At 40.9% G+C, this 26697-nt stretch overlaps 1 protein-coding gene across 1 annotated transcript; it reads right to left on the reverse strand.

Moving 5' to 3' along the window:
* Positions 1–1676: 1676 nt before the first annotated feature.
* On the reverse strand, positions 1677–20878 carry TICAM2 (TIR domain containing adaptor molecule 2). Its single transcript, XM_066274099.1, has 2 exons — positions 20517–20878; positions 1677–6213 (listed from the first exon to the last, which is right to left on the reverse strand). Exon 2 carries the CDS (start codon positions 6156–6158, stop codon positions 5463–5465), a length of 696 nt encoding a protein of 231 aa, XP_066130196.1. The 5' UTR covers positions 6159–6213; positions 20517–20878; the 3' UTR covers positions 1677–5462.
* Positions 20879–26697: the final 5819 nt, after the last annotated feature.

Raw genomic sequence — 26697 nt, forward strand, 5'->3', positions numbered from 1 at the left:
GTGAAAGCCAGTGCATTGGCCAGAGGAGGAGAGAGAGCAACTTTATCCCCCACCAGCACCACCCTCCCCCCACAGATTAACTCGTTGAGCTTTTAATCAAATAATTTTCATGCTCTGATTTATTAATGGCATTTTCAAATACTATTTACTCCAATTCAAACTTAATATGTTAACTGACAATGTGGACTGCCAAATATGACTTAGAATAAAAATTTATATAACAATATCATTCTTATCCTGCTACTAAATGTTCAAAATCTAATACATTTTTTTTTCTGCTTGGAATCGCCTAAGAAACATCAGGTTCATGGACAAACAACAAAGGTTCTCTCATATTAGTTAATTTCTTTTAGTCATTGGCTTAAGGACATCAATTTTCAGATGCTATGGTTTCATTTCATTAGGTGCTTGGCAGCTTTCTGAAATATCCTCCTTGCCCTTCAGAGGTTCCTACAAGTACAGAGGGTATAGTCACACACCTTGATCCACCTAACACGTGGCATGAAGACCTGGCAATGTGAGACTGCAATGGGGAGAAAAGGCGAGGGTTGACTGACTGCCCAAAGCAAATACTCTGCGTCTCACCCTCCAGCAATTCATTTGTTAGCCACAGCTTCTCAGCCTTGGGCCAGCCCCACAGGTCATGGGTCAAGAGGCTTTACCTAAAGTAGGAAATAGCCTGTCAAACTGAGACAATTCTGAGTTGGATGCTAAATCCTCAGCAATTTGGGTGCCAACTCAGATTTCCCTATGAGTCTGTGAAAATCACTTTGACCTTTATCCTGTAGGGTCCTCTACTGACAGGGAGATGGCTCTACAAGGGCTCAGCTACATATTAATTTAGCATTTACTATCTGGAGAGGGAGTGACTGGGCTTCTCAGGCTTTGGAACAACGCTCACAGTCAGCAAACAGGCTTGGTGTTTAAGAATGAGCTTCAGTCGATGTGAGGACCCAAGGAAGTTGCTTCTGTAACTAGCTATGTCTCCCCTATGCAGTGAGGCCTGGGGCCCTTACAGGAAGTTTTGGGTCCACACCAAGGCCCAACTAATATGTTAGGATCTGCAAAGGTGAAGGACAAGGGAATGAGACGGCAAACAGCCGAGACTTGCACTGGAAGGGATTAAGTCTAGCAAGCAACCTGGAACTCAGGGTGGAAATCCAATTAAGACAGGAAGGAGAGAAGTGGATGAGTGCCTCCCACTGCCCCTTCCGCCCACCCTGAGAGGGAACAGTCTAGCTACACTCCCTCCAACCTATACTCCCAAGCAAGGCAAAATTATCCACAAGTGCTCAGCCCCAGAAAAGGGTTGAGTTAAATGAGCCCCCTCACCATTAACTCCAATACATGCTACATTTATCCACTGCTTCCAAGTGGGAGAAGCAACACACAGAGATGACGCCTCCACACCCGGGCCACTCCCTTGAACTGGCTTCTGAGCTGGCCCTCCTGAGTCCACCTTCCTGCTTTTCTAGTTTATGGTCTCACTTCCCTAACTTGTCACAGTTGGGGCCATGCTCTTTCATCCCCCTGGCCATGGCTCCCTCCACACCCACCACTAACAGCTCACACAACTCTTGCTGTTCAGGGGGCTTCCCTCAACTCGCAGTGCCTGGATGGAACCCGTACTTGCACATGGAAACAAGGCCCGGCATCTTTCTTTCTCTTTGCTTAAAATCTATTTTCCCACCAGTTGCAAGGGTTCCAAGAATTGAGGTGTGGAGAGTTATAAACTCCTATTTGCCCTTTCCCCCATCGCATGGTGCAGATTAACCATGTGTAGGCAATGATAATAGTTCCAGTAGCATAGAACTGGTACAGTAGCTATGTCTGAGCCACTAGTGGAGTGCTTCACACATATTATTTAGTCCTCAAAATAACCTTACCAGGAAGGTATTATTATCTTTATTTTTGGATAAGGACTCTGAGACCCAGAAAGGCTAGGTATCTTGATTAGGATCACATTTTATAGAGGCCAGGGTAGGACACAAACCCAGATGGGCTGACTCCATTGCAGGGGAGGGGAAAGTAGTGGAAAGAATCCACTTGGGTGCGGGGAGAGAGAATTTTAAAATAATAAAACCAACTCAAATTATTACTCGACGTATAAGCAATTTTCAATAAAGTAGAGATGAAATAATCTTCCTTATTTGGGTGACTCTTCCGCCATCTTATTAGGTGGGGTGCTGCCGGTCTATATACGGTGCTTGGCAAAGGAACAACCATGAAGTGACTGCAACACTGTGGAGAGCTGAGCAAAAATGTGGAAAGAACCTGGGACTTTAAAATCATTGTGATAAATCACACACAAAATTTACCATTTTAACCATTCAATTCAGTGGCTTTAAATATATTCACAAAGTTGTGCAACCATCACCACTATCCATTTCAACTTTTTCATCATCTCAAACAGAAACTCTGCACCCATTAAACATGACTCTCTATTCTTCCCTCCCCCAGCCCCCTCTATTCTTTCTGTCTCTATAAATTTGCCTATTTTAGGAACATACAATTTTGCCCTTTTGTGTCTGGCTTTGTTTTCTTTTCAATTGGCATAATGTTTTCAAGATTGTATTTATGTTGTAGCATGTACCAGAATTTTATTCCTTTTTAAGTTGCAGTAATAGTCCACTGTATGTAAGAATTTGGGGTTTTAATAATATCTTTGAGGCACCATATGATAGGGGATTTCTTGTTAAAGTGGAAGGTAAGTTTATCTTATGATGTAGGTCATATGCATTGGGTTTTCTGTTTCTTTCAGCTGAAAGAATCCTAACTGCTAAAAAGGCACAACTTGGATTCTTCAATGAAGGTCCAGGGTGGGCAATGAGGCTCACAACATACTCAAAATGGGAGCACGCCAGAATGTAGCAAAATTTGCCAGAATTCCCCCATAGGTGTGTGTGTAAATCTAAATCTATGTATCTGTGCACATGTATATGCACTCAAACACATGACTAAGGCCACACCTTTACCTCTTTTCATTCTCACTTTAGCTATTTTGATAATTACTGGTTACAACTGCTAAGTTCAACATATACAGTTATTTGGTACTTAACATTTTTCATCATAAAAAAACACTGAACTCCAAATCGAGTGCCTGGTGCTCTACAGAGGAGTATAGATCAATGCCTCTTTTTGAAATATTTTCCACAATCTTCAATAAAGTTAGTAACAATCAAGTTTAGCCAATAGTAAAGAATAAAAACATTTATTTAAGGAAAAACATTCAGCACCAATTGATCTGAGTTTGGCAGGAAATGAAGAGTGGGTGATTAATGTTTTGTTGGTGTATGAAATTTGAGATACAGGAAGCAGTATGGCAAACAAAATACTTCTTATTAAAACTGAAATAGTAAGCTACTATGATAGAAAGGAATTTGAGGTTAAAAACATGTCACCACGCAATGTAAACAATCTCCTCATAAATAAGTTCTAGTAGAGAAGGAGGCCAGACTTACTTGCAAGGTTATGGGTGAATGTTACTCATGGGACATTTTGGTTCCTGGCTATGAAGAGGTGGTCTGCAGAAAGATGTGAGTAGACTCCAAGACTAACAGGAGATACAGAAAGGTGGGATAAGGAGAAAGAAAAATCAGGCAAGATGTCTTTGCTCAAAAGTCCCAATAAAGAATATGTTTTTAGGCCCTGGCCGGTTGGCTCAGTGGTAGAGCGTCGGCCTGGTGTGCAGGAGTCCCGGGTTCAATTCCCAGCCAGGGCACACAGGAGAAGTGCCCATCTGCTTCTCCACCTCTCCTGCTCTCCTTCCTCTCTGTCTCTCTCTTCCCCTCCCGCAGCTGAGGCTCCATTGGAGCAAAGATGGTCCGGGCGCTGGGAATGGCTCTGTGGCCTCTGCCTCAGGCGCTAGAATGGCTCTGGATGCAACAGAGTGATGCCCCAGAGGGGCAGAGCATCGCCCCCTGGTGGGCATGCCGGGTGGATCCCGGTCGGGTGCATGCAGGAGTCTGTCTGACTGCCTCCCCATTTCCAGCTTCAGAAAAATGAAAAAAAAAAAAAAAAGAATACATTTTAAAAAATCTGAGTAAGCATGTATCATAATTTTTTTCTGTCACTATAAAAATATAATAAGCAACATGAGAAATGCAGTATATATATTAAAATACTCTTTCATTATAAACATATATAAAACCTCCTGCAATGATATTACATACCACATTACAAAGTTCTATTTTTTTGCTTGTTCCCTTTTCTGGTTCCTAGTTGTTCACAAAGGCCTTTACAGACTCATCAATCCAGTCCTTTTGTCTTGCAGATAGAGAAGGGTAAGCAGCTTTTCCAAGGTCACCTTCATCCTCAGTGAGGTCAGATTCATCCAGAGCCTGGATTAGAACCAGGTCCCCTGATCTCCCATCAGGTGCTTTTAGTAGCACAACATAACACGATTCACACAACACTCACCCTGGTCCGTACCTGATGATTCTCCCTGAATCTCAGTGGGGCAGAAGGGTTGTGAGGGAAAGAAATAGGTCTGTTTGGGGCCTCTCTGGATTGCAGTGAGTGTGGGACACTAGAAGAGGAAGTGATAAAGCACGTCTCCTACTTCTATCCCAACTCTAAATACTGAGAGAGAGACAGAGAGAGAGAGATAGACAGAGAGATACTACTCTGAACATCTTGAGAAATATTTCCTGGATAAAACCTTGTGCATGAAATTTTTAAAGGTTCATAAGAAAGGTCACTGATTTTAAAGAACATCTGGCCAAGGACACACAATCATACACCTTTCTGAAACACTGCAAATCAAGCCCTGATTACAGAAGATGACCAACATAAAGAGCTTCAGGCTCCAGGGGACATCTCAACCCTGCTCCATGGAGTCACTAACCATCACACTATCAATTGGTGGTGGGACTTGCCTCTACATATGCAAATTCCAGCAGAAAGAAAAATACATTTGACTGTATTCTTTTTAAAAGCCCCACTATTCCCACATCTATTTCTGATTTCATATTTATCGGCACTCAACATCCCATATGTTCTACTCTGGCTAACCAGATTTCTGAGTGACAATATGGGGGATGCTGCATCACAACATTCACAGGAGGAAGGGCAGTCAGACCTCTCAGGGCCACTCTGGTACGTGTCTTTTGAGAACAAAATTCAGTGAAAGTGCTATATTTTTAAAATGCCTATTAGACAAATTTTTGTTCAAGGTTCAACATAAGGACTATCAATTGAGAATACCCTTTGTCATATTCATGAACTAGGAAAACTATGACAGCAAATCCTGACATCCCTGAATTCACTGAAACACCAGAATATACCACAATTCTTTGTCTGGCAGAAATTTCCTTTCCTTGTGCTCCACAGGTTCCTATAAGAATAGGATCTCTTTTATTGCAACTTCTCCTGGAAATTGCCTTCTCGAGTGAAAATAAATCATTCGTTTTAAATCATTTGTTTTATAAGACAAGAGCCAGCCCTGTGTTCTGTGCTCCCTCTCAGGCAAGAAATTGCCTTTGTACCATATTTCTCGTCTCTCTCCAGATAGTTTGTTGTGTCTTATACACAGACTCCTGAAAAATTCTTTCCACTTGTGTAGGAAAGCCGCGACTTTCTTCCTCCAGGGCGTTGATAGTTCGCAGGGCAAAGGGAGTCCTTTCCCGGGGCAGGGGATTGTTCAGGGGCCGCAAGGGGATGACGGAGTTGTATTTGTGCTGCCTGTTAACAGAGTTCATCAGGGATGTATAGAACTGGAACTTACACCAGGTGTCTCTCAAGAAGTTTTCAGTCAACAGTAAGATGGTCCACGCAGACCCATTCACAGCGTCATCTAAATTCTGTAAGTGCTGTCTGCCACACGGCATCTCGGCAAAGATGATTCCAGGTTTGACACCAAAGTCATTCTGGAGCAGCTCCTGGATTCTGAGGGCTTCGTCTATGTCATCTTCCGCGTGCAGTATCACAAACTTGAGGAACTCCTCTTCCTCAGCGGACACCCCGTCTGCTCCTGCAGCTCCCGCCTGCTCTTCCGCGGGCGCCTCTGCTGTCCTGCTCTGCTCGGCAACGTCACGCAGGGAGATTTCTGAGCTCTTGGAATCTGACTCAGGAGGTCTTTGATTTGTATCCGCGCTGTGGCTTTTACCCAGAGAAAGAGAAAGAGGGCAGGGATCTATTTTTGACTTTCCAATACCCATTATAAATATCCAAGTCAGAAGAGAAAAGCTTTATGTCTCAGCACTTCTTTTCATTCTAAAAAAAGAAATAACAAAGAGAAGAACAGTGTAAATTTAATCAAAACATTGAAAATAGAACCTAAAAGGCTCAAAACGATGACAATAGACAGGTCCTAAGAAAGAAATGCCAAGCAGATCTCTGGGAAAAAAAGATCACTTGTATTTGGAGAGCCTCACGAGGGCTACTAGTACAGGTAGTCAAGGGTGAATTAAACCCACGGTCCAGGTGACTATAACAGGAAACATTTGGAAATTTTAAATGGTATTAAACTAGCACTATAAACCTCCAGATAAAAACGAATCAATTTGGTATTATCAAAAGAGGTACCATACCACTTTACCCATCTAAAGTTAAACTCCAACTTCTCCATTATCAAATTATTGTGTAGGCTAGAAATGTGAAAGTCTAAAAAACAAAATATTCAAATATTAAGTAGAGAATTTATTTTTTGAAATAAACACAAGGACAAGATCGAATACAAATATCCTACAGTTGGCTAGCAGGCAGCTCTACTGACTGAGCATAAAAAGATCGAAAATGTCAAATTTCACTCGTTCCGAGCTTGTTTGTTTAAGGTCAGGCATTTCTGCTGCAGTGAGGCTGGTGAAAAAATTAAAATTGTGGGGAGGAAGGAATACTTCTCTCCAGCTAATCCTGGAAATACCGAATAAAACATATTTATTCACCTAGGGAAAAATTAACATCTTGGTTTGGAAGTGATTTTCTCCAGTGAAATCAACAACAAAAAAATCATTATTGTCTAAACTCATTGTTTTATTTTAAAAAGTCTAAGTTCAGAGGGGAAGAATTAGATTAGCCATGGAAGAAAAGTATTCCATTGAAGCTAATTTAAAGAAATGTTCAGATAATATTTTAAAAAGGCAATTATAAGACAGATTCTTTTATCAAAAAACAGAAAATTAATAACACATAAATATAGGCTTTATATTTTCAATATGGGCCCACATTATTTCCCAGAGCATTCATTGTTCATGGGAAAAAAACAGAATTCAGTAAGAAATCAGAATTACATTGATAATGATTCATACCACTTCATATACCAAAATAATTCAGGTTTAGAAGAAACCATTCAGCAAAAATGGTAGAAATTGTTATGGGAAGAAAAGATAAGAAAAAAAACAGAGAACTTCTTTCTAACATATATAGAGTGAAAGGGTTTGCTACTGCCTCTGAATAGTGAAGGACTGCTGGTTACTATCTGTAATTTACTGTAACTGTACTTCAGGTTCTGACTCCACAGTCAACTATGCCAATTACAAAGAGGGATTCCAGGCATAATAACTCTAAACTGCTATATACACATATACATACACACACACATACATACATACATACACACATACATACATTCCAACTAATAAAAACAAATGAATTTTAACTCCTCATTGGTTAGGGTTAACTACTGATTTTGTTACTGAATTTTGAAAAAAGGTTTTAATATATGCAAAGTTGTGGGAAGAAACTTCCCCTAATAAAATAACCGTTCAACCATTCAGAGACATCTATTTACTATGACAATTAAATGATCTTCACTTACTCATGGATCTAGGCTTGTTAAAGCAACTTAAACTCATTGTCTTGATCACTAGCTGCTGCAGATAAATGCATCTGCAGTACTACAAGATATTCATAAAAATAGTTTCTAAGGTAAAATAATGTGTCAAACCAGATCACAAAACCTTTCAAAATATTTTTTTTTAGTGGAGGGGGGAGAGAGAGAGGTAAGAAGCATCAACTAGTAGTTGCAACACTTCAGTTTGTTCATTGATTGCTTTTCAAACCTGCCTTGAAGGAGAAGGGGGAAAGAAGAGTAGCAGTGCTCAAGCTGAGCCAGTGACCCCTTGCTCAAGCCAGCTACCTTTGAGCTCAAGCCAGCAGTTGTGAGGTTTTCTTCGTTTTTTTTTGTTGTTTGTTTGTTTTTTACAGAGACAGAGTCAGAGAGAGGGATAGATAGAAACAGACAGATAGGAATGGAGAGAGATGAGAAGCATCAATCATCAGTTTTTCCTTGCGACACCTTAGTTGTTCATTGATTGCTTTCTCATATGTGCCTTGACCGTGGGCCTTCAGCAGACCGAGTCACCCCTTGCTTAAGCCACCGACCTTGGGTCCAAGCTGGTCAGTTTTGCTCAAACCAGATGAGCCCGCACTCAAGCTGGCAACCTCGGGGTCTCGAACCTAGGTCCTCCGCATCCCAGTCCAACGCTCTATCTACTGCGCTACCACCTGGTCAACCCATGAGATCATTTTGATGATCCCACTTGGCCTGCGACTCTACGCTCAAGCTGGTGAGCCCGTGCTCAACCTTGAGGTTTCGAACCTGGAACCTCAGTGTCCCAAGTCAAAGCTCTATCCACTGTGCCACCATCGGTCAGGCTCAGAATATAGTTCTAGAAAAGATTTCCAACTTGATGTCTTATTTTTCTTAAATACCAGTCAGTAAAAAGAGCAAAACAATCCAGAAATTTATGGTGTGCTATCCAACTTCCAAGCAGTCCTGCTCACACCAACTCTTAGCAGACCAGAGAGAAAAAAGTTGATGACAGTATCTGAAAAACTTCACTGTGGCCTTCTATTGGGCAAATAAGTTTGTAACATTTGTGTTGTTCACTTTTATTAAAATGGTGCTGTCCACATGGGGTGGCTGCTTACCTTCATTCTTGGGAAGGGGCTTGGTTATGCTAATATGTGCTTCAGGAGGGAATTTCGTGCTGAAAAGTTTTAAAAGGAGGAGCTAGGAGGCCACTTTAAACAGGAGAGAGGCCACGTGGTTGTAAGGGAAGAGGCAGCCAAAATGGAGGCATGCAGAGGGGACTGAGTGAGACTATTGGGACTTTGATTCTAGGAAAAAACCAGAGAAAGTCAGTGGCTTTCAGAGCCCTGAATGGAAAGGGAAGTGTTTTCTTGCTGTGTGTATTTTCTCGCACGCCGGTTGCAAGCAGGAATAAAGGAAAATGGCCCACCAGTTCTTGGCTCTGTTGTTTCATTACCGTCTGTCTGAATTAAATGGGAACCTGCATGGGCCAGGTGGCTGTGATGGTGGCCGCGGCTACTGGCCCTACACCTTCTAATTTGGAGGGAGGGGGTAAGGAGACAGCCAAGGGAAAAATATGTGGAAAATTCTATACTGGAGACTTGCCTTTCCCACCACCAGTGACTCAATGATGGGGATTGTCCAGGTTCGAAGAAAAGAGAGAACATGACTGTGCCACTCTGTGCCAACTAACTCCATCAATATAGAGGGCTTTACTCGAACAGAAGGAAGGTATGGAATGCTGAAGGAAATAAGGGGAGGGAGAAGGCTTTCAAAAAGAATCCTGGAAAGCTCTCTTTAAAGTTCTTGCCCATCTGGAATGGTGAGCACCAGGGCTAAAGCATTTAGGCTCCACCCCCTTCCTCTCAGCTAAATGGGAGGAGAGTGACGGTGGCCTCTGGGGACAGGCACATGAAACAACTGTTCACAGGAATAAAAACACGTGTGTATTCACTTTTTAATTTACTTTTTAAGAAAAGGTAGTGGGTTGAAACATCTAATGACTTTGAAAACATTTATATTGAAAAGTTTCACCATATCCTTGTCCATCCTGTTACCCCCATGGCCTCCCTCTGGTGATCAATTTTATGAGTTTCTTCTATATCCTTCCACTGTTTCTTTATGAATATATATTTTCTTTTCTTTCCTTTTTTTAAAAAAATGTATTATGTATGGGATACTTATTTTTCCAAATAAAAAGTATCTCATATATATAAATGTTCATTCACACACACACACACACACACGCACACACACGCTGCCAACCACCACCATACAGATAGGTTGCTTTTCCCATTAATACTATGATCTCAGAGCTTTCCATATCACCACACAGAGAACTTCCTTTCTCTTATTCACAACAACATTATCTTCCAGTACGTGGATGTACTATAACTGTCCCCTGTTCTTGTATATGTGAGTTGTATCCAGTCTGCTACTATTATGAACAATGCTACAATGAATAACTTTGGACAAAAGTCATTTCATATGTGTGCAAGTTCATCTGCAGAATAATTCTACCAAATGAGGTTTCCATATCAAAGAAAAATTGCATTGGTGATAAGGACAGATTTGATCAAATTGCTGGTAAGACTGAACCTCTTTTCTTTGTTGTTTTTAACTCGATAGAATGACACCCCCACATCCCCTCCCTTTACCCCAGCAAAGATCTAAGATCACCGAAGCTACCCATTACTACTGCCTACAGCCCCTTAGACAAGAGAAATGTGGAAAAACATAACCCATCAGAATGAAGCCCTGACACGGAGGCTCTGAAGGGAAGCTCAGAAGAGGCTTGAAACAAGAAGGAATGAAGGTCCAGAGTGTATCCACTTTATAGCTAGGTAAAGAGGGTCCCAACAGAATCCCCCAAATCAAATAGGAGTAACGGAAAGAACAGCTTGGCAGATATGCAAAAACAATACAGGAAATTAAAAAGAATATAAAGAAGAATCATAACATGCAAAGGACATTTAAAAATTCTATTTTCATTAAGACTATGTGCTTTGGAATTACACTGTCTGAATGTAAATCCCAGTCCTGCTACAGAAATCTGGGAGACTTTGTACAAGTTACCGAATATCTCTGTGTTTTTATTTCACCATGTGTAAAACGGTAATAATTCCAGTGCCTACATTTAGGGGTTTTAGTATACAATTATAGTACCTATGAAGATCAAAGTAGTTTAGAACAGTGCCCCCGTAGAAATTTTAGCAGTTATTACTGTTATTAAATACGTAACAACGAAACTAAAGAAAAATTTACACAACAAATGCATATTCTCTGGGATAGTGCAACTCAAAGTGTAGAGCAGGGGTAGTCAACCTTTTTACATCTACCGCCCACTTTTGTATCTCTGTTAGTTGTAACATTTTCTAACCGCCCACCGGTTCCACAGTAATGGTGATTTATAAAGTAGGAAAGTAACTTGACTTTATAAAATTTATAAAGCAGAGTTACAACAAGTTAAAACGTATAATAATAATTACTTACCAAGTACTTTATGTTGGATTTTCGCTAGGTTTGGCAGAATAAATCTTTATAAGACAACTTACTATAGTTAAATCTATCTTTTTATTTATACTTTGGTTGCTCCGCTACTGCCCACCATGAAAGCTGGAACACCCACTAGTGGGCGGTAGGGGCCAGGTTGACTACCACTGGTATAGACCATGGACAAGCTGTCCGTCTCTGAACTTTTTGGTACCAGTCTGACAGGATGTCAATCCACTATATCAGTTAAGTATGCTGTTTAGTTCAGCTGACATTTTTTCATATAAGACATTGTCAATGAAGAAGACAGCATGGTTTACATTGGATGCCTGCTTCTTATATTATAGACAGCACTTTGAGTAATACTGCTCTAGGAGACTCTAAAGAGAATATATAACGAACAAAGCAAAAATATTAAAGATGAGAAACAGAATTAGATGAAAAAGAAGGCTATAGACACATCAAGAACCCAACACTATTACAAAAAAAAAATAGAAATAGCAAAGAATAAAATAAATAGGAAACCAAAACCATGTCAGTTAAGCATGTTGGAAATGCTTGAAAAAAATCACAGAATATGTAAAGGAAAAAAGAAAAACTAAAGCATTTTAAAAAAAGATATAGCTATGAAGATTTCATTTCAAAACAACCAATATAATGAAAACCAATGCATCTGAAACAGAAAATGCTATAAAAATTACAAAAAATTCAAAGATATAACAGATTTACCACCCTGATCCAAATGATCAGTCTTACTGATGACAACCAGAAATTATGTGCCTCCTGATGTAATCTGTTATGATATGCATAGCATAATGAATGACAAGATTTGCTAATGATGTTAAGTAGGCCAAAAATAGAGCCTGGGGTTTGGGGGAAAGTTGCAGCTCACAGATGTGTATTTGGCATTTATCTGTGTATAGATTGTATTTTAAAACTGAAGACTATAAGAAACAATTAAGGGAGTGAGAAGAGACAGAAAAAGGAAGTGAATTTCTGACTTGCCAGCCCCACAACCATGTGAGTCAATTCCTAAAATAAATCTCCCTCCCTCCATCTCTGCATCTCCCCTGCTCTCTCTCTAACCTATTAGTCTTGTTTCTCTGGAGAACTCTAATACAACCTTCTTTAAAAGTTCGTTGCCCTAAAATTAAGGGTTAATGTTTGAATTTTTAAAACATTATTACCACTTGGGAAGAGAGGCTCCCAAACAGTAAGCAAAATAATGATCAGTAGCAATTTGATAATAAAATATATGCACATACACAATTTTTAAATCTATGTGTTTACCACAGAAAAAAAGTTTTTGTGTTTAAATCACTGCCTCTGAAACTGAACACATTTAAAAACAGGGCATCTGGTACTATATCTGAATCCTTCAGCCTTTAAGTTTTCTTTCCTGTCTAAGCAGCACCACCTTGTGACAAATGCAGGTAAACTCAGTAGTTTCCTCATTGGTTAATTAATAAATTTTGATGTTATTAATAAATAAGTGTTGAAACAACATAAGTGTTCCTCGATAGAGGATTGGATAAAGATGTGGTACATACATACAATGAAATACTACTCAGCCATAAGAAATGAGGACATAGTGACATTTACAACAACAGGGATGGATCTTGAGAACATTATACTGAGTGAAATAAGTAAATCAGAAAAAGCTAAGAACTGTATGATTTCACACATAGGTGGGATATAAGACTGAGACTTATGAACATAATAAAAGTGAAGTGGTTACCAGGGAGAAGGGAACATGGGGGAGGGAGAGGAGGACTTGAGTGAATGGGGAGGGGGGAGAGGATGGGGAGAAGGGTATAAAGAGGGACAAATATAAGATGATGGAAAATGACTTGACTTTGGATGATGGGTATACAACATAATCAACAGTCCAAATGCTGTAGAAACGTTCACCTGAAACCTGTGTACTCTTACTGATCAATGTCACCCTGTTAAAGTTATTTTTCTAAATAAATAAAGAAGTGTTGAAAACTTCCTCTGCATCAAGACCTGCTGGGTTTTAGGGCTGTGAAGCCAGGACAAGTAGACAGCTAGGCCTCCCTGCACTGGTGCTTCATTCAGGATAAAAGCACTCAAGAAGGACACTTGCAGGAGGGAAACTGCACATTAGTAAAGCCAAGAAAGGTGGATGGTACCCACACAGTGGGATCAGCGTTTGCGAAAATACTGAGGTACCAGAGAGCAAATTTTGTTAGGATCTTTTTGTACTAGGTATTTACCTGGCTCAAGCGTATACAGGGGTGGGGGTTGGAGTGGAAGGTAGTGGTGAGAGATGAGAACGGTGAAATAAACAGGATTAGAGTGCCTAAGAAAGCCTAATATACCGTATTTCCCCATGTAAAAGATGCACCTTAATTTCAGGGCCCAAAATTTGTTTTTATTAAAGTCATTGAACTCAAGTTTTATTAATCATAAAATTCATATAACTTATCACTGTCAAAACTCCCATCTATTAGCTTGTCTTCAGAATCACTGTCTTCAACAATGAGTGCAAAAACAAGTGCAAAAAAGCAGGAAATGCAAGTAAAAAAAACTACAACCACTGTATAAGATGCACCCAGTTTTTAGACCCCAAATTTTTTTGAAAACAGGTGTGTCTTATACATGGGGAAATACAGTAGTATGCTCAGGATTTTGACTTTGATCATGCTGACAGACAGAGCCCCTGGTGGGTGTTCAGTTGGGGAGTGACAGGCTGTGACTTGTTTTAGACAGGTTAAGAGTTGTTGTATGGAGACTAGGCCAAAAGACTGTAAGACCTTACTTAGACTGGGAGAACAATCAGTTGAGAGGCTGGTGCAATAACCTAGGTAAGAAGGCAGAGTCCTGACCTATGGAGGTGATAATGGAGACAAAGGCATGTAGTTCGTAACAAAGGCGGGTGGGTGGCAGAAAGAATCAGGTACGCTGCCCAAGCCTGTGCCTTGTGTAACTTGGTGGTGGTGCCATTCGCCAAGATGAACGGGGTGGAGGTGGGTGTGACCAATTAATCTAGTTTGGGATCTAGAGAGCTCAGGGTACCCATAACTAAAGGAGGAGCTGTCCAGTAGGCACTTACACAGGTAGGCCCAATACTCAGGAGAGCAACTTCATGGTGGATAAAACTTGGGTGCTAGCTCAAATCTGCAAGTAACTGAGTCAAGTGAGAGAGAGAGCAGAAACTGAATCAATGCAGGATGGCACCCAGAGGACTGGCTGTGGAGCAGCAGGAAAATCAGACACAGATCAGTATCCAGAGTAAAGGGAAGAGAGTGCTTGGAATGGTGGTCAGGGTCCAGGCATTTATCACCTGGAGGTTCTCAGGAGCAGTTTCAGAGAAATGGTGGGCGTCACCACACCTGACTGCAGTGTGCTTGAGAGTCTACAGGAAGTGAGTGCACGAGGAGAGGGAAAAGCTTAGCTAAGACAGAAAGGAGAGGCCGAGAGCTATAAATGAATGTGGGTCAGGAGAGGATTTCATTAAGAGAAGTGATACTTAAAATGCCTAGAAACTGAGGGAATTTGCTTGTAGAGAGAAAGAGGATGGAAATATGAGTGGGAGCTTCTTAGAGCTGAGCTGTTAGCCTCTTGGTCATTGGGCAGTTCTCTCTTCAACTTCCCCTTTCCCTAGGAAAGCAAAGAGAAGCCACTTAACTCCTGAGTGTGCGGGTCGTGGGATGTCTGTGAATGTTGCACATAATGTGGTGACCTACAGGGCTTTGAGTTTTATCTTCTGGGGAGAAGGTGAGTGTGTTTTTGTTTTTAATGAGGGATAGTTGCATTATCTTGGGAGAGAGCATACTATAATTACTATTGTCTGGAAGTTTACGTATGGAAAGAAGGATATATTTGTGAAGTGGCCAAAGGGGTATTCTGTAGCAGATAATACAAATTTGCTCATCCAAAATTTATTCCAACTTCCTTTTAGTGTACATTCTTGAACTTTCTGTACCCCAAGTACTAAAGCTGTATTTCCTAGACTCCCTTGAAGGCAGGGTTCAAGATGTAATTTAAGTTCTGCCAATCAGATGTACTTACATGGCAGCGTCAAACATGAAGGCAGGAGAGCAGAAGGCTCCTATTTACTGGTTAAGATTCTAGTAGAGTCAGTGTGATTGAGGAATTGGCAGCTTCCTGATTTGACAGGTTTCCTGGACATGGCAAAAGTCCCAGAAATACTAGACCAAATGCAGCTAGGTGATGCTAGGAAGTGTCCCTAGAAACTCAATCTAGACTCTAGCTCTTCAGCTTTCCTGATCAGACTGTGAATGTTATAATACCCTCTAATACATACCTTTCTGCTTAAACTAGCTAGATTCTTTTTTTAAAAAAATTAATTAACTAATTAATTAATTTTTGTGACAGAGACAGAGAGGGATAGGGAGGGAGAGAGATGAGAAGCATCAATTCTTTGTTGTGGCACCTTAGTTGTTCACTGATTGCTTTCTCATATGTGCCTTGACTGGGGGACTCTAGCAGAGAGAGTGACCCCTTGCCCAAGCCAGCGACCCCAGGTTCAAGCTGGTGAGCTTTACTCAAACCAGATGAGCGAGCGCTCAAGCTGGGCGACCTCGGGGCTTCGAACTGGGTCTTCTGTGTCCCAGTCCAACGCTCTATCTACTGGGCCACCATCTGGTCAGGCAGAGTAGATTCTGTTCTCTGGACCTAAACTGTGATTGGTACAACATCCAAATTCAGAACAAGGAGCTACAGCAGAGATCAGCAACAGACAGCCATGCCCATATATTTATGTATTGTCTGTAGCTAATTTCAGGCCACAGGGGCAGAGTTGAATAGTTACAATAGAAACTATATGGCCCATAAGATTATAATATTTATTATCTGACTCTTCCAAGAGAAAGTTTGCCGACCCTGGGACAACCGCACGGGAGTGTCAGGATGCCAGGACACAACAGGACAGAGCATGTCAGTCAGACACGGAACACGTGGACTCTTCTTTCACTTCTTCACACTGGAAATGTGTTTTTTTTGTTTGTTTTTTGTTTTTGTTTTTTTCTGAAGCAGGAAACGGGGAGGCAGTCAGACAGACTCCCGCATGCGCCCCACGAGGATCCACCCTGCACGCCCACCAGGGAGAGATGCTCTGCCCACCAGGGGGCGATGCTCTGCCCCTCTGGGGCGTCACTCTGTTGCATCCAGAGCCACTCTAGCACCTGGGGCAGAGGCCAAGGAGCCATTCCCAGTGCCCCAGCCATCTTTTGCTCCAATGGAGCCTTGGCTGCGGGAGGGGAAGAGAGAGACAGAGAGGAAGGAGAGGGGGAGGGGTGGAGAAGCAGATGGGTGCTTCTCCTGTGTACCCTGGCTGGGAATCAAACCCGGGACTTCCGCACGCCAGGCCGACGCTCTACCAGTGAGCCAACTGGCCAGGGCCAGAAATGTTTTTTAAATTTCAACGAGGGTAATCGATGTTTTTTGGAACAGGCTAGAATTTGAATCCATCCTGATTTTTATACTAAAATAACATTTTTAAAAACCAGCTGTCACTTATTTTCTGCTTTTGGAGGTTGTACAGAATCCCTAAGGATGGCAAAGGTCTGGTATAAATAAAAGGATTAATTATCAAATATTACCTACTGATATTTATAGTCCACATAAACCAGGGTATTTATTATATGAGGCACCAGAGCTTGCATTAGGGGAGAGTTACGTGCTCTGTAGGAGCATAGCACCCTCTATCTTTCCATTGTGACACTAATCACAACTACAATTAATGATGTATATGATTACCTGCTTAGTTTCTCATTTTTCCCACTGGTATACTTTAACTCTAAACCAAACAAGGATCCTCCAGTATTCTACTTAATACAGGTCCTTGAGCAAATAAACATTTAATTACTTGAAAACACACACACACACACACACACACACACTGCTTCTATCAGCTAAAAAAAGCAAAACTACACAAACGACCTTCCCCTGGATACTTGCTTTTCACCTGAGGCGCCCGCCTCTGGATTCAGCTGCTAGGACGCGGCGGGCTCATGAGTGCTCTCAGCTTGCTGATGCCGCAGCTTGTGACAGGTGTTTTGAGTCTAACTTCACTCCTGGCTTCACTCTCCTACTCTTTTCTGATCCATATTCCAAATCCATCTATTTTTAAATTTTTATTTAGTACTCCATTGCACATATTTATTCAAACATCCCAATTGTGAAATAAAGAATGTTTTATTTTCTTCTAGAAGAGGGTGGGGTAAAACATATACTACTGATAACATCACAGAACAAGTTCCTTAGGATTAAAATAAGAAATAAGTATTATGAATTAAACGGTCTTTTATTGCCCAACAGTTTTCCCTAAAAATGAAAATACTGTTTGTCATTTCCATTCCCATATATTTTTAAAAGAAAACTAAATTTTGCCATAATCTTGATATTATGCTATCGGCTTAGTCACTACATTTTTAAAAACTTATATTTCCTGAACAAACTACTTAATTTTCCTTCTTCCCATTTAAACTACCTGTTACCAGAACCATTCAGAAAGTCTCCAGATCACAGACCACTGCTTCCTACTGAAGCAAATGAATTGGCAAAAATAATTACTGCGTATTCTTGTCGGTAAACTGGACGATATTTTTCTCTTATTTTCTAAATTTAAAATTGAGAACTGATACTAACAGGCAAGTCGTCTACCAACCAGGAAGAACATTTTATAAAGACACAGAACTTAAGGGCAAACTATCTCATCAAAATGAGGCTCAGGAGAAAGACAGTTGTGCATTTTAACATTAGAGTCCTGGCAACCAGCAACATTCTAAAGGTGCCATACAATTCATGGAATACCAGTATCTAACAGCAGCCCACCTGACGGTCAGTAGCAAAAAAATTGTTATAACGGGACTATGGCAGTAATCCCTGAACTACAGCATGGACAGGTGAGGGAAATGAAGGTGCACAGCCTGTGACAGTCTTGTAGAGAGGCCCACTGTGGGCAAATGGAACAGCAGTAAGATCAGTGTCCCTACAGTGGAGTTAGCAAGGGAGAACGCAGGAAGGGAGATCAGAGAAGTAGTCGAGTTAGACTACAAAGGGCTTTGATGCCATTCTAAGACTTTGCTTTTTATGATTGTGATAAGTAGCCACCAAAAGGTTTTGAAGGGAAGTGAAAGTTCTGATTATATTTGAAAAAAGTCACTGCAATTTGTAGAAAGACATAGAGGAACAAAGGCAGAAGGCAAGAATTGCAAATCAGAGACTTTACAGTCATTTAGGTAAAAGATTGAGGTTTGCATGAGAGGGAGTGAGAGGTCAGATTTGAGTATCTTTTCAAGGTAGACTCAACAGAATTTGCTAGATGCTTGCATGTAGGGTATGAGCTGAAAAGAAGCATCAAGGATAATCCCTCGAGTTTCAGTGGAATGGCATTAACGATTAGTAATATAAAGAAGGTAACTAAGGGGAAAGCACAGGGAGGTCTGGGTGGATGCGGTATCAGTAATTCTGTTTGAACACACAAAAGTTAAATGCCTACTGGACTTCCAAGTGGCAATGGTGAGTAAATATCTGGTTGTATGTATCTGGAGCTCAGGAGAAGTAAAGCTAGAGAGAAAAATTAGGAAGTTAAAAGCTTATATATGTTAATCACAGCCATAGAATATGGCTTGTCACAGAAGTTGCCTTGAAGGGATAAAGCATGGCTAGAAAGAGAATATGGCCAAGAACTGAGCCCTGGGGTACTCCGACATCTAGTGGTTGGGAAGAGGGGAAGCCTGCAGACACAGGAGTGACCAGTGAGGTGAAGGAAACGCAGGAGAATGTGGTGACCTGGAAGCCAAGTGAAGAAAATACCAAGGAGGAGGGAGCAGTCAACTGTGTCATATGAAATGGAAACTATGCACAGATACTGAATTACACAAGTGACAAGGGGGTGAAGGAGACAAAAGGTCCAGAGGAGAGAGTGAAGGAGGATATAGGAGTGGTGTAAATAGAGACTCCGAAGCCCATCTTTTGTCTTTTAAAGAACTTCTGTTGTTGTTGTTTAAATAAAAGAGAGCAAAGAAATGGGCGGGACCTAAAAAGGGATGTTTGGTCTGGGAAGGGAGGAGGATTATTTATGAGAGAAACCAGAAGAATGCAGGAGAGGGGCCTATGATGTGTGTGATTTTACGCTCATGCCAGTGACCTCAGCATTATGGACTGAGGGAGGAAGGGCTGACTGAGAAAGTTTGAAAAGTAACAAACCATAGCTGTGGTTCTTGTTATCAGTTCCCTGAAATAAACTTGTGCAGCATCAGCAAGAAGAATAGATGACATGAATAGTCAAGGGCAAAGGTTCAAACCTCCTCTGATACCCCTTCCCTTCCCGAGACACAAAAGTCAGGTAGGCCTGCAAACAAAGAAGTCAAGGAAAGCAGGCACTTGTCCCGTGAAAGCTAAAGCTATAAAAGTATACATGATAAGAAATATAACTTCAGGGAGCTCCTGTTTTTGGTGCTCCACCAACTACCAATAAATCCTACTTCCTCGATCAAGCTCTCTGGGTGTCTTATCCTCCATTGGGGCTGCTTCCTGCAACATTTAAAGACAAGATTTATCAGCAGACCCGTATTTATTCAACAAATAAATAAAAAATACCACGAGGAGCAAATGATTCAACACTATAAACGTGGTTTATGCTTTAAGTTCCATACAGCTGAACATGAGTGGCATTTCCTCTGCTTCAAAAGTAAGGCATTATTCTACTTCCACTCATCTATTTCAGATTTAAAGAAATATAAAATAGTATTGCTTACCTCAAGTTATAACCAACATGCTATTTAAAGTGTTAAAATATAGCATGTTTTGAAGACATCCCCCTCTCAGTTTTTTAAAGTTAATTGCCATGAAGAACTGGAGAAATTCTAACCAATATAATACTGAAAACTAGCTCGCAGTTCTAGCCCAAATTATTATATCCAAATTAGCTTTTGGACAAGAAGCCAAATAAAACCAAAGCCTTCAGCATTTTGCGCCTGAATGAGGCTCACACAGAACCTTTACATGCAAGACGCTGAGCCGTTTGCCTATGGCTCTAAGAAGGTCTCTTAAAAAATGGGTCTCCAGGCAAAGTGAAACTTATAGTAACAGTAGAAAGTTGCGTTGATTTCCCCTTCAGAGTAAGGACCCATCTGATGCAAAAGGCGGCGCTGAGCCCCGGCGGACCCCTGGAGCCCGCTGCGCCCCGTCCGCCCAGGGCTCGCTGGGGCTGCTGCGCCGTCTACAGCCCTCATGCCAACACCGAGCCCTGCGGCACCTGCCCCGGGGCACTACTTGCCTGGGGAGTGCAGCCCACACTGGGACCAGCCTCGTGGTTTCTCCGTCTTCGTCCTTTGTGGAGCGGACCCACTCGGTGCGAGACTTCCCCTGGGCGTCGGGACGGACAGATGTCCAGCGGTCGACCGGCTGCAAGCCCCGTATCCACACTGACTGTGCCGCGCTCCGCCTAGCTGGGCGCACGGAAGTCGTGGCACCACGGAGTCCCCACCCCTGTCAGACACGTTGACACTTAACCCTTTGGAGAGTGGCCATGCGGACCCCGCAAGTCCCCAAGGGCTGCCTGAGCCCTGACGCACCGTGGAGGAAAGCCGGGTGTATACTTGACTGGATCTCTCCACGCAGGAGGAAGAGCGGGCCATTCAGAGCGATGGGAAGAGGAAATCATGCCGCACAACTCGAGCCCATGAAAATACGGATTTCCTGTGCTGAGACCGCTGCTGCTGCTTCTGTTTTGGTCTCAGAATCCCAGACTTCGAGGCCAGAAAATGCGGGGCATGTGTGTGGGGGTGTAGGGGGCGGTACTGAGTGGTACTCCACTGTATCTGCTCCTTAGAGACCTGGGTGCTGGGATCGGGCTGCAGCTACTGCTTCCTTCCGCCTTCCTAGCGCGCCCAACACTGAGCTCACAGTGAAGTTTGGGGCTCCCACAGGGGCTCCCCTAAATTCTAAAGGAAATGTCCTGTCTTTCCCAAACAGACCCTGTACCTTTCCCGAGGCACAGCGATTCCGCTGGCCCTCCAAGATGGCCCCTTGGGGTTTCCTTTCCCTTTGGGACTCTCACTGAACGTTGCTGTAGTCAGGGATGCATAGTGCATCTCCCTCTCCCGGAAAAAGCCACTTTCCTCAGGTTCCTTTTCCCCTGCAGAAAGACTACCACTTCACTGAATAGTAAGAATAAAAAAAAGCAATCAAGTAAAAGAAGTATAAAAAGCTAAATACTTGTTTTACCGAAGCTACTTAAGGCGACCAATCCTAGTCATATCCTAAAACCCAGTTCAAAAATATACACCCTTCCTAATCCTTTCTTTTCATTCTCAATCCCTACTTCCTGTTACAGGTAGAGCAAAAAGTTACCTTCTCCTCTGCCCTCAACCAACAACAGGCTGGGCCTAAGCTCTGGCAGATAGTAATTACTTGGGAAAACACCTTATTAAGCAGCATGGCAACACAATTCATTACCCTCTGAGAGTTGGTTTCTCCTCCCTCCACTTCCCAACAATTCTATTTCAACTTTTCAGTTAAACAGTGGCCTTGTTATTAAATCCAAATGATGTTTTTGTTTCACTGATTTTCCTCTGAGTCACTCTGAGACAATGGACAAAGGTGCTATTGTCTCCTCCAAATACCTGATTTCCTTGATGTCAACCACCCCACATGGCCTTTACGCTTATCAAACTTGTTAAAAATTCTTCTCTTTCAGTCTCCTCTGCCTTCTCCTCTCAACGTTTCAAATCAGTGCTTTTCATTTATTTCATTGCTATACTACTAATGGCAAATGTGATAAACATTTATTTCCACGTTCACCAACCACATCCCATGCACAAATAAATAAATATAAAGTCACTAATGTCAAGGGCAAATTCACTTGAATTTTTTCATTATATGATATGTTTAAAACTGCTCCAAATTTTGCAGTTCTTCATAAATAGTCACATGCTATACTAAGAAAATATTTTAATTTCATTACTTAAATTTTCTACTCAAATTATGTATGTCAAGAATATGCACTAACTTATGCAACAAATATTTGGTGTCAATGATTTGTTTACAAATATTTGGTGTCTTCTATGTGCTAGCCATTAGGAATATAATGTGAACAAGACAACACATGGTCCCAATCCTCTTGGAGATTTTGCAGTCTAGTCCAGGAGTCAGACAACAGACTTGTAAACAAGAAAATTTCAGGTCCATCATTGGTAATGAATGAATGAATGAAAGCAGAGTAAAGTGGGAAGGAGTGCTAACTAAATCAGAGATGGCTGGTTTCTCTGACATGTCAAATTTCTTCCCTGTGGCTTCACATCCCTGAAATCCTTGACATTAAATGCTCTGGTATTTTCAAGGTCTTGAACCTCTGTCAAGCTTACTCCATCATTGCCCTGGGTATCTTAATATGCCCTGTAGACTCACACATAACTCAGTAAGGATATAAATGATTTGAACATGATTAATGAACTTGACCTGATTGACATACATATAATATAGCATCCAATACAATTTCAAAACACATATTCTTTTCAAGTATACATGGAATAGTAACAAAATCAGACATTAACAAAATTAGTCCATATTTTTTGCCATAGAAATCTCAACAAAGCAAAACAAGAATCAAAATATTAAAATAATACAGAATATGTTCTCTGATGACCTAGGTATTAGTCTGAAAAACAAAAACAAAAAGATAACTAGAAAAGCCTCTACATGTCTGGAAATCAAGACATTTAAAAATAACCCATGGGTTTAAAATAAACCACACCAGAAACCACAAATATTTTATCTCAGTTACTAAAAACTCTATGTATCAGAATGTGTGGAACATTGCTAAAATCTAATGAGAAAAGAATTTCTAGTCTTAAATACACGTATCTGAAAACAAAGGCAGAGAATCAACTATCTAAACATCCACAACAAGATGTAAAAAAGAAGAAAAAAGAAAAAGGAAAATGAAAAAAAAAACCACAGAAAGTGAAATCCACATAAAAATCAGACCAGAAAATAGAGAAAACCAAAATAACAGAGGAACAACAAGAGCAAAAGATGGTTCTTTGAAAATACTAATAAAATTAATAAACTACTGGTGAAACTACTTAGGGGAAAAAAAGAGACAAAGACACAATACTAGAAGAAACAACAGTACAGATCATAAGACATTGAAAAGGTAAAAGATGACACTACCATTCCAGTATATTCAGGTGAAATGAGTTGGGAGACAGTTGTCCATGTGTCTCCTGTGTTTCTGTGTTGTGCTGAGTAGGACAAGAATGCAAGACCCTGACTGCTCTTTACCTGAGCCATTTCACAGGGTGGTGTTTACAGTGAGCCACCTTGAGACACAAGGTAATGTCTCCCGCCAGGATCCAGAACAGGCTTACTACTTGCCATAAAAAGTGGTGGATTCCTTAAATTCCGTGGTCCTCAGAGGTGACACAAACATATGTAAATGTTTATGGCAGGCTACCTACATGGATCTCTTCATGCCATTCCCACAAGACTTGTGAGCAAGAGGAACCAATGCAAATATGCTCATAGCAGTGCTACTTCCTGTGCGATGAGTAACACTGCCCTTTGTCTCTGACTCAGAAATTCTGTCTTCTGCCAGCACCCATGAAACAGTACCAGGTTAATTTGTTAGATCATAAGTGGAATAAAACCAAATTTCAGGCCTGACAAAATTGGTAGGTGGGACTTCTAGTGATGGTGGAATGAAGACATCATCAAATTTTCTCCCCTCAAAACAAATATAAACTATACAAGATTGTCATTTGAAGGCTCTGAAAATTAAGGCAAACAATAAATTGAGAATCATTTATTCATAAAAAAACCATGTTGAACTGTGGGTAGGAGTCTGTGGCTGCTCTCATCTACCAAACCCAGCACATTCTTCAGCTATGTCGGTGCAACAGTGCTCGCTACCCGGGTGAGGCCAGCAATGAAAGCCAGAGGCTCCACTGCTCGAGGGAGCCAACGGGACTTGGAGTGGACAGTAGAAAGTTCTTACCTGTTGGTGATGTCAATAAAAATCAAACTTGGTTAGAAATAAATGGGGAAACCCCACAGCAGTTAGTCTGATGTGATCTCACATGAGGTGCGCAGGAGACCAGTGTATTATTCAGCAATTGAGCAGGAAGATCCTGGAAATGAGAGAGCTATTGAGAGTCCAGATTAGCTGTTCACATGTCTGCAGACTGGAAAGCTACATATACACATGGAAGACACAAGTCGGCCCTCCAGGTATGTGTTTGAACCCTGGTTCTAGCACTAACTGTATGACCTTATGCAAATGAACTTTTCTGTGCTTCAGTTTCTTAATCTGTAAAATGGTGGGAAAGCATTGTTTTGAAGAGTAAGTAAACTATATAGCATGAATTTTGAGCAGAATATAGCAGATACATAGTATTATAAGTGTTGACTATTATTTCTCAAAATGTGGTATAACACTTGCATCAGAATCTTTGTGAGGATTTCCAAGATTCACTCCAGATCTATAGGATCAAAGTCTCAAGGTCAGGGGGGAAACTGAGAAAGATCAGTTTTTTACAAGTAGACCAGGTGATTGTTATACCACAAATGTTTGAGAACTACTTACTTTCAGGTTAGATCTTATAATTTTCTGTTTGGGATCTGTGTCCAATTGTCTTGAGAACAAGAAACTATACTTACTTTAGTATCCCCATTGCCTAGCATACAGTAGACATTTAGTGAAACATCTATTGAATAGTAGCAAGTTTTAAAGTTAACCACTATCCAACCCTCCAATTCCCACCATGTAGAATAAATAACAATACAGGCTTGGAATTTAAACTGTTATTTAATAAGAAAAAGCTAAAAGTACGCAAACATCAAATTGAACAATGATACTTTAAAAGTTTTTGAGTCACAGACTTAGAAAATGTGATGAAATAACAGACTTTCTCTAGAAGACTGAATAAATGAGTCACTGATAAAAAGATAAAATCTGGTTATCTGAACTCTAGGAGTCACCCAAGAGTGATGTAGAAAACGAATGTACGTAAATTATACATTTTATTCATGACAAGATGTAACCTTGAATTTTTGCAGATGGGTAATGAGAAAACAGGTCATTTGGACCAATGTTCCCACTGTAGATGAAACACAGTATCTTCTTGAAGACAAAAGAGATAGAATTTGTCCCTGGTCAAATTCAGAGATAGGAATAGAGTTCAGGAAGCAGCGCCAGAGCTACTTCTGTCTTTGGTGTGGCCTGCCAATCTTAGAGGAAGTAGCTGAGAGGCAGAGTTGTCTTTTTATCAACAACCAGAGTTTGAAAGACAAAAGTTAGGTCTGGTATCCAACAAAAGTCATGAAAACACCCTTGTTCTAGACCAAATCCCAAGGGTTGTATCCTGGAGTGGGAGTACAAACTTCAGTACAGCAGGTCATCTAGGATGACACAGAAAATCTAAGGCCTAAATTCCAGAATGTGACCTCAGGTACTTGGCAGAAAGAATTAAAAACCCCCTTCTCAGGGCTTGAACCTAACACACTGAGGTCAGAATTGTTAGTAAATACGGGACTCATTATAGTGCTTCCCTCAGGAAAATGGTGAAGAAAATTGCAATCGGCCAGCATAGCAAGTACACTTGCTCTTTCTATGGCAAAACCAAGATGAAGAGCTGAGCTGTGGGGATATGGCACTATGTTTCCTGCATGAAAATTGCAGCTGGTGGCACCTGGACCTATAATAACGCTTCTGCCATCACAGTAAAGTCTGCCATCAGGGGACTGAAGGAACCAAAAGACCAGTAGAAGCTCTGCCATTTGAAATATTACTAACCTTTAAAAAATGGGTTAATTTATATAACAAACCCAAAATCCTCTTAAGCAAAATAAAATCCCAGATCTACAATTATTTCTGTATTTCTTTTCAGGTTTTTCAAGTAAACAATCAAAGATAATGAAGTAAAAAGATGACCAAGACAATATTAACTAAAAGCAACATGAACTATAGACAGCACAAAAAGAATCACACCAGGCTGTACATACTGGAATTATCAGACACAAAGGATTATCCATGGACATAAACCCTCACTTTAACAATGCAGCAAGGAATTGGATGCCATTAAAAAAAAAACCTACTGGAATTAAAATATATAGAAAAGAAATTAACTCAAAGAATGACTTACGGAAAATTAAAAACAGCTAAAAAGTGAATGCATGAAGAGACACAGGGATTATACCAAAAAGGTCTAACATATATTTACTTGAAGTTAAAAAAGGCAAGGAAAGAGCACATTGGACAGAGGCAATATTTAAAGAGATTATAGTTGAGAATTTCCCAGAAATGACATATAAACCCAAAGATCCAAGATGGAAATACAACCCAAGTGGTAAAATACAATGAAGTCCTCACTTACAGTATAATGAAACTGTAGAAAGTCAAATACAAAATCTTGAAAGCAGCCAGAGAAAAAAAGATTAGTTTCAATTAGGCAACAGAC

Source organism: Saccopteryx bilineata, chromosome 4 (assembly GCF_036850765.1).
Source record: "Saccopteryx bilineata isolate mSacBil1 chromosome 4, mSacBil1_pri_phased_curated, whole genome shotgun sequence".
Taxonomy (NCBI): Eukaryota; Metazoa; Chordata; class Mammalia; order Chiroptera; family Emballonuridae; genus Saccopteryx; species Saccopteryx bilineata.